Genomic DNA, 8249 nt, shown 5'->3' on the forward strand with positions numbered 1-8249 from the left:
TGCTCTGCTACAACTGCAGGATTGCCCAGAAGAAAAACAAGAGTAATTGGGTCCTTTGCATTTAAACTTCCGGTCTGAAGATCTAACCAGAGGATTGAGTAGCTGGCAGGGTGGGCCTGATACAGAACACAGCAAAATTATAAAATGGTTTACTTTTTGTTATCGTGGACCTTTTTGTTGTAGTTTGAAGATGAATATCTGAAGTTCTGCAAGACAGATTAAAGCACAGGCACCAGCAGTGCACGCAAAGAATCTATTCCCAGGACCATGAAAGGATGCCAAGCCATTCTGCTTTCAATTACGTGAGTATTATACCTCCTGCTCCAAAGACTGCAAGGACAGATTTGACTTTTGGCTTTTCCTTGCCATCGTTTTCTGGGGACACTTAGGGTAAGAGCATCCCAGGTTCAGCCTGCCTGACACTGCTGCAGCCAAGCTGACATCCTGACACATCCTGGTTTCCAGTGGTAAGTATGAGGAAGCAGTTTTGTGCTGTTTACAAAGATTTGGAAAGTGTGCTTTCATCTTGCATCACAGGCTGGTCAATAGTTTCATTCCTCCCTCCCTTTTCTACTGCTTCTGCTTTTTCTTTGAGGCAGGGATCTGGGACCTGGGTTATGTCCCTTCTGCACTGCTCACTTGTCCTTTCTCAGCAGAAAAGCAACAGGCAGCTCTCAGTGTGGACACTGACATAGAGGAGGAAAGAGAGGAAGAGGGCGGGGCGGGAGAATGCAGGATCCTTCCGTGTGAGACTGGGAACGGGAAGTGCTTAAAGAGTGCATCATGCCCAGTTTGGGAACTGCTTGTGCTGCTGTTGGATAAACGGGAACATTTAAAGCAAGAAAGCTTCAAACATAATTACCACTTCTCTATCTTATCCCCGTCTACTGCTGGTAAAGGCTCATGCAGTGTCTCTGCTTGGAACATCTGCAGTTGCAAAGGCACAGCTTTGTTGCAGAACCATGTGCTTCTCTTAGGAAAATGTAGTGTAGGTGGAGGCATGTGACTTGTTTTAGACAGTATTAAAGAGGAAGGTTAATTATAGCTTAAACTTGGAAGGGGAGAGAAAGCACCTAAAAGGTGCATCTTTGTTCAATGCTAAACATGCAGTTACTTTGCAGGAAAAGCAGTTGAAGAGTATTCTCATCTTAAAAGACAGCAGCTTTCTCCTTCTTTAGAGTCTTTGATTTCAAAAGAAGTTTTGAGCCATGCTGCACCTCAATTTGAAAGCTAATGATCTGGGAGGCAGGTGGCTGGTACCTGGTCTGTGTGTGTGGAGCAGCTTGTGGAGAGCATTTTTGCACATCCTCAAACCTTCCTGAGTCTGGATAATGTGATAAATCGCCTGACAATCGCCCTGACATTTCTTGGCATTTTAAGCAGCTTGCTGAAATGGACTGCTTGGTTTGTGACCTGTGGCATAGTCACACCAGTGACTTCTTTTTCTGAGAGAAACCAGAAGCCCGGCCCAGTGTAGATCCATCTGTGATGAGAGGTGGCTGAGCCTGGATGTTAGGAAAAAGTGGCTTCTTCTGAAAAAACAGCTGGTATGTACCTCAATTCTCCACAAATTCGTGGTGATGAAGCTGTAACAGATAGAAGAGAGTGCCCATTTCACACTGAATCATGTACATGCTCTTCTTCGCCAAAACTCTTCTCAAATTAACTAATTTTTTTTACTGTATAAGAGAGGTGCAGTTTTGAAGACAAAAATATACAGTAACATGTCTCATTGAACCCAGAGTTAATATTTTGAAAACTGAAGTCTTCCCTATTGAAGAGCAAGAACCATTTCAGCTGCTAAAGGGAAGAGGTGGCTTTGGGGAAGTTGATGACATCCTTTCACTAAAAGACTATTTCCCTTCTCCTCTCTGCCCCACAGCTTTGCCTCTATTTTACAATGTTATGCTTATCGGCTATCCTCTGTAGTAGTCAGAAAATACAGGGTATCTCAATCTTCCAATTTCTTTTTCTCTTAACCTAATGTGCAATGCTTATGTCAGTGCAGTGGGACTGAAGGTTGCTATGAGGTGCATTTGGGCTCTCTGTGGGCTTTGCCACCCTTGATCACACAGACGCTGCTGTGGGCCCCCTGACAAGTGGCAGGAATCAGTCCATCTGTCTGCTCCCAGGCAGGTACTTCTGGTATTTCTTGGTGCAAGAGGGCAGCAAAAGGTGACAATTTCTGAACACAGAAAAGAAATGGTAACTGCAATAGGAATATTAGTGTTTGAATTCAAAGGACTTGCCTTTCAGAGCGGGTAGGACGACTCCCTGCCCCTTTATGCAAACAGCATGCTTGTCTATTTGACCAACCATGTATTACTTCAGTCAGGTTAAAATGAATGCCATCAAACCTCCTCTCTCAAAATTGCCTTTGATGTTTACAGAGAGATACTTTGCTTCAGACTGTGTGTTGTGCTTCAGAGAGAATATCATTCCTGTTATTCATTTTCTGTTGACAACATATGACTGTAGTGTCCTAGGAAATTAAAGAATGCTGAGTGTTTCTACAGTACTGTCCTTAACTAAACAATTTGACTCCAACACTTAATATAATACATGCATCACTCTATATATTGATAATATTTTACAGACTTCCATAAGTTGGTTAAGCTGAGATGTTCTATTTCTCAGCACAGTGAACAACCCCCAGTGCCTACCAGACAAAAAGTATCGAAAGTAGAGATACAGGGAGATGAATGCAGTCTGCCTGGGAACTATTTCTGCACTTAATAGTGGAGGAAGTGATTCTGAAAGAATGACTTGCGCAAAATGTTTGCATCAGCCTTTCCAGCAATGGGAGTTGACTGACAAAAAGAAGAGACTGACACTAAATTTTATCTTTACAATCTCTTCTCATTTTTTGTGTCCCCAGTCAGCAGCAATGGTAGAATTGGTTGAAAGTGAGTTTGAAGGGTGAGCCATGCGTGCTGGACAATCCTGGACTCTTCAGAAGCCATGGTTTCCTCAGGGGAGCCACCACTAGAGAGAAGAGACACAAACTGTTATGATTCACTGGCTGCCTAGTTAAAGGACACTGGGAAACTGGGAACATGAAGTTTTGTTTGAAGAGAACAATATTTTGAGGCTGAAATATTTTCTCACTTCGGGACTATCACCTCATCAGACCTGCCAAAAATTTCCAGCTTTTGTTGTGCTTGCAGGTATGAAGTGACCATTCAGATGCCTTGACCAGCACACAAGGAGACTGAAACACAGCATGCAGTACACAAGGTAAGTACTTAACTTATTCAGTGTTTATGAGTAGTGTTCATCTGCAGTACTGGAACTGTTTGCAGTTCAAACTTGGTGTTCTTTGGCACCTGTGGCAGGAAACACAGCCCTTCTTTACATTAAAATCAGTATTGTTCTAATTACATCCACTGTTTATAGGGTGACAGTAACATCTATATCACATCTATTACAGGTGTTGTTTTACAGAAAAGTCAGATAGCCTTCATTTCATATCAGGTTGTTCTGCCTTTCCAGTAAAGAATGTGAATTGCTTACGCAGTGTGCAAAAGGGTGTGGCAAGAGCTCTGCTTTTAGAAGCCCTGAGGCTGGTGAGACTCCATGCAGGGGACCCCCAGATCCCTTCCGAGAAAGTTTGTGCTGTTGGAAACCTCAGCCCAGTGGAAGGGCTGAGAGGGAGAGCAGGCTCTGATTGGGCTTCTGCCTGCCATGTAACCATACAGAATGGGCAGGCTGATGCTGCACGGGCTGTGAGCATTTGTAATCATGGAATCACAGAATCATTTTGGTTTAAAAAGGCCCTTAAGACCATTGAGTCAAACCATTAACCAAATACTGCCAAGCCTACCACTAAACTATGTCCCTAAGCACCATGTCTTCATGTCTTTTAATTACCTCCAGGGATGGTGACTCCACCACTTCCCTGGGCAGTCTGCACTAGTCCTTGACTGGCCTTTTTGTGATTTTTTTCCCTAATATCCCGTCTAAACTTCCCGTGGTGCAACTTGAAGCTGTTTCCTCTTTTCCTCTTGCTTGTTACCTGGGAGGAGAGACTGACCCCACTCACTACACTGACTCCCACTGACTACAGACTCATTTCAGGCAGTTGTAGAGAATGATAAAGTCCCCTCTGAGCCTCCATTTTCTCCAGGCTAAACAACTATAGCTCCCACAGCTGGTTCTCTTAAGACTTACAGTCTAGACTCTTCCCCAGCTCCATTGCTCTGCTCTGCACAGGCTCCAGTACCTCAATGTCCTTCTTGAAGTGAGAGGACCAGAACTGAACACAGGATTTGAGGTGTGACTTCACCAGTGCCGAGTACATGGAGACAATCACTGCCCTGGTCCAGTTAGTCACACTATTTCTGATTCAGGCCAGGATGCCATTGGCCTTCTTGGCCACCTGGACATATACTGGATATTCAGCTGCCTGTTGACCAGTGCCTCCAGATCCTTTTCTGCTGGGCAGCTTTCTAGCCACTCTGACCACAGCATTTAGTGCTGCTGGAGTTGTTGTGACCTAAGTGCAGCACATGGTACTTCATTCTGTTGAGTCTCATCCAACTGGCCTCAGGCCATGGATCCATCCAATCCAGATCCCTCTGTAGAGCCTCCTTACCCTACAGCAGATCAACACTCCCACCCAACTTGGTGTTGTCTGCAAACTGACTGTGCACTTGATCCCCTCATTCAGATCATTGATGATCTAACCATCTTCCCCTATTTGGAACTGAAACATCCAGCTGTAGCTTCTTTGCTGAGAGGAAGCATAATGTGAGAGATGAAAGAGGTGAGAGCAATAGCCAATGTGCCTATAGAAAAGCAGGATACTAAGAATGGTCCTTTATAGCTCTTGACAGGTGATATGGCTGTACTCCAGGGATAAGAAACACACCGTGGTTGCAGGGCTGAGAAGGTCAAGTAGGAGAGGAAGATTCACATCACAGGATAACATTTTAAAAAAAAATTAATCTGAGATTACTAAAAAAGTGGTGCAGGATTTCAAGAGTTTTCAGCTGCTGTTTGAAATTAAAATTTGACCCTACCATCTATTTTTTCTGTTTCCTAAAGCAAAATGTCCATCCAAGCAAAACACAAATCAAGAATTACAAACACCTGGCAAGTGTTGGCCATCTACATGGTCCTGGCTGCAAGTCTCTCCGAGCAACAAGCACTGAAGCAGGCCTGTCCTTCATGCGATGCCAGTCAGCTTTGCAATTGCTCCTCCATGGGCTTGGAATTCATTCCCCCTGGGCTCACGGCCAAAATCACAGGGTTAAACCTGGCTCACAACAGGATAAAGCACATCCAATCCCAGGACCTGCAGCAGGCTGTGAACCTGAAAACCCTGCTGCTGCAGTCCAATGAAATCAGCTCCATAGATGAGGACTCCTTTCAGTCCCTGGAAAAACTGGAGCTCTTGGACTTATCAAATAACAGCTTGGCTCACTTGTCCCCTGTGTGGTTTGGGCACCTTTTTTCACTCCAGCGCCTCTATCTTCAAGGCAATTCCTACAGAGACCTGGGGCAGAGCTCCCCCTTTTCTAGGCTGAGGAACCTGAGCTCGCTCCACCTGGGCAACCCACAGTTCAGCGTGATAAGGCAAGGGAACTTTGAGGGCATTGAGTTTCTGCACAAGCTGTGGATTGATGGTAGCAATCTCAGTCAGTATGAGCAGGGAAGTTTGAAATCAATTAAGGAGATAAACCACATGATCATAAACCTAAGAAATAGTAATATATTCTCAGAAATTGTTAGGGACCTTGTGCACTCTGTCGCATGGCTGGAAGTGGCAGAAATCAAATTACCGGTTGATAGAAAAAGCTTGGTGCAGAATTCTACACGTCCTTTTAGGATACAAAAACTTACCTTCAAAGAAGCTTTATTCACAGATCAAAGTATCAGCCCAAAAATAGTGTCACTGAAGGAAATCACCTCTTTAAAAGAGTTACAGGCAATCAATTGCGTGCTTGAGGGGACGGGAATATGGAACACTAAAGAAATTGAAAAGAGTGGGCAAAGTTTTGTTGAAACCATAACGATAACAAAGTTAGTGATTCAGAAATTTCATTTGTTTATTGACCTGGGAGGCATGGAGTCACAAATAAACAAACTAAAAAGACTCACCATCACAAGCTCTAATGTTTTCATGGTACCATGCAACCTTGCAAGAAATTTTTCATCACTTCTGTATCTGGACTTTCACGATAATTTGCTTGTAAATAAGCGTTTAGAGGAGACAATCTGTGAACGTTCTTGGCCTTCATTGCAAACTTTAAATTTAAGTCAGAACTCTCTAAAATCTCTGGAACTGACTGCAAAGTATATATCTCGTCTACCCAAATTGAATAATCTTGACATTAGCCTAAATAATTTTGGTGAGATTCCAGATGAGTGTAAATGGCCAGAACACCTGAAATATTTAAACCTATCCAGCACTCAAATTCCTGAAGTAACAAGCTGCATTCCTCAAACGCTAGAAGTGTTGGATGTCAGTGGAAACAACCTGAAGGAGTTTGGACTGCAGCTCCCATCTCTGAAGGAGCTGTATCTCACAAGAAACCAGCTGAAGACGCTGCCAGGTGCCGCACCCATTCCAAACTTAGTGTCCTTGTCCATCAGAAGAAACAAGCTGAACAGTTTCTCCAAGGAGGAGTTTGAGTCCTTCAGGAGAATGGAGCTGCTGGATGCCAGTGACAACAACTTCATCTGCTCCTGTGAGTTCCTCTCCTTCGTCCACCACGAGGCCGGGCTAGCCCAGGTGCTGGTGGGGTGGCCGGACAGGTACGTGTGTGACTCTCCGCTGGCGGTGAGAGGGGCGCAGGTTGGCGCTGTGCACCTCTCCCTGATGGAGTGCCACAGGTCCCTGGTGGTGTCGTTGATCTGCGTCCTGGTGTTCCTGGTCATCCTGCTGCTGGTGGCCGTCGGCTACAAGTACCACGTGGTGTGGTACCTGCGGATGACGTGGGCGTGGCTGCAAGCCAAGCGGAAGCCCAAGCGCGCCCCGCCAAAGGACGTCTGCTACGACGCTTTTGTCTCCTACAGCGAGAACGACTCCGAGTGGGTGGAGAACACCATGGTGCAGGAGCTGGAGCAGGCCTGCCCTCCCTTCCGGCTCTGCCTGCACAAGCGGGACTTTGTGCCGGGGAAGTGGATCGTGGACAACATCATCGACTCCATTGAGAAGAGTCGCAAAACGCTCTTTGTGCTGTCCGAGCACTTTGTGCAGAGCGAGTGGTGCAAGTACGAGCTGGACTTCTCGCATTTCCGCCTCTTTGATGAGAACAACGACGCGGCGATTCTCATCCTCCTGGAGCCCATTCAGAGCAAAGCCATTCCCAAGAGGTTCTGCAAGCTGCGGAAGATCATGAACACAAAGACATACCTTGAGTGGCCTGCCAGTGAACAGCAGCAGCAGGTGTTTTGGGAAAACTTGAAAGGAGCCTTGAAGTCATAAAAGTCAGCAGTGCCCATTTCAACATATTTCCACAAAAGGCAGTATATTGCTATTTCTTGCTGCTAAAATTCCTTTCTTTCTTATTTTTCTTTCTAACTGCAGTTGGCTTTGTTTTATATAGAGATAATTGTCATTTTACCAACTGGAAAAGGCCCTTTTCAGGCTTTCCAGTGATGTGATGCTCTGGTCTTTAAAAGTCCCGGCCAATATTCCAAAAGTCCATGATATTTGGAAACCATGTTGGACTCCATATACTTTTCTAAGTCCATTTTGCAGAGTGCGGGGTATTTCTGTATGTTTTACTCCTGTTACCACTCTCCCCAACTGGTTTCTATCAATGCCATTGTAATTTTCAAATGAAATTAAACACCATGGGCTTCAATCAATATTTCCCTGTGTCCATTTCTTCCTGGGAATGCTTGTTTTTCTCTTCATGATCATCACCACTTTCCTTCCTACCTACTCGCGGAAATAGCCGAAGCCTTCTATTTTTGGATGTCAGACTGTGTTTCTAATGTGTGGGCTAGATGGTGTTGCAGACTGGCTCAGTTTTAAATTTTGCTCTTCTACTTTGCAGAGCATATTTATGTAATCACTGGGCCATGCAAGTCTGACAGTTGTACTTAGCTTTCTTTGTAGTCAGTGAAGAAAATCACAGGGATAAGAGGCAGTTCACCTCTCTACTTCAGTGTGAGGTATCTCCTAGAATTACCATATTGCTCTCCACTGATTACAAAGGGAGTCTAGACAAGCAGGTGGATACAGATGTTTACATTAAGGTAGTCAGTCCCACACTGAGTGCTTGGATTTCCTGTGT

The 8249-nt window shown here is 44.8% G+C and overlaps 1 protein-coding gene across 2 annotated transcripts; it reads left to right on the top strand.

Moving 5' to 3' along the window:
• The first annotated feature begins 217 nt into the window (after positions 1-217).
• LOC136555986 (toll-like receptor 2 type-1) lies at positions 218-7820 on the top strand. 2 transcript variants are annotated; one of them, XM_066549030.1, is made up of 3 exons: positions 218-302; positions 3168-3237; positions 5047-7820. In XM_066549030.1, exons 2-3 carry the CDS (start codon positions 3224-3226, stop codon positions 7430-7432), a joined length of 2400 nt encoding a protein of 799 aa, XP_066405127.1. In that variant the 5' UTR covers positions 218-302; positions 3168-3223; the 3' UTR covers positions 7433-7820. The 2 variants fall into 2 exon arrangements, with proteins under 2 accessions (XP_066405127.1, XP_066405126.1); XM_066549029.1 differs by lacking the exon at positions 218-302 and having other exon boundaries at positions 2882-3237.
• Positions 7821-8249: the final 429 nt, after the last annotated feature.

This window comes from Molothrus aeneus, chromosome 4, assembly GCF_037042795.1.
Source record: "Molothrus aeneus isolate 106 chromosome 4, BPBGC_Maene_1.0, whole genome shotgun sequence".
In the NCBI taxonomy this organism is placed as follows: Eukaryota; Metazoa; Chordata; class Aves; order Passeriformes; family Icteridae; genus Molothrus; species Molothrus aeneus.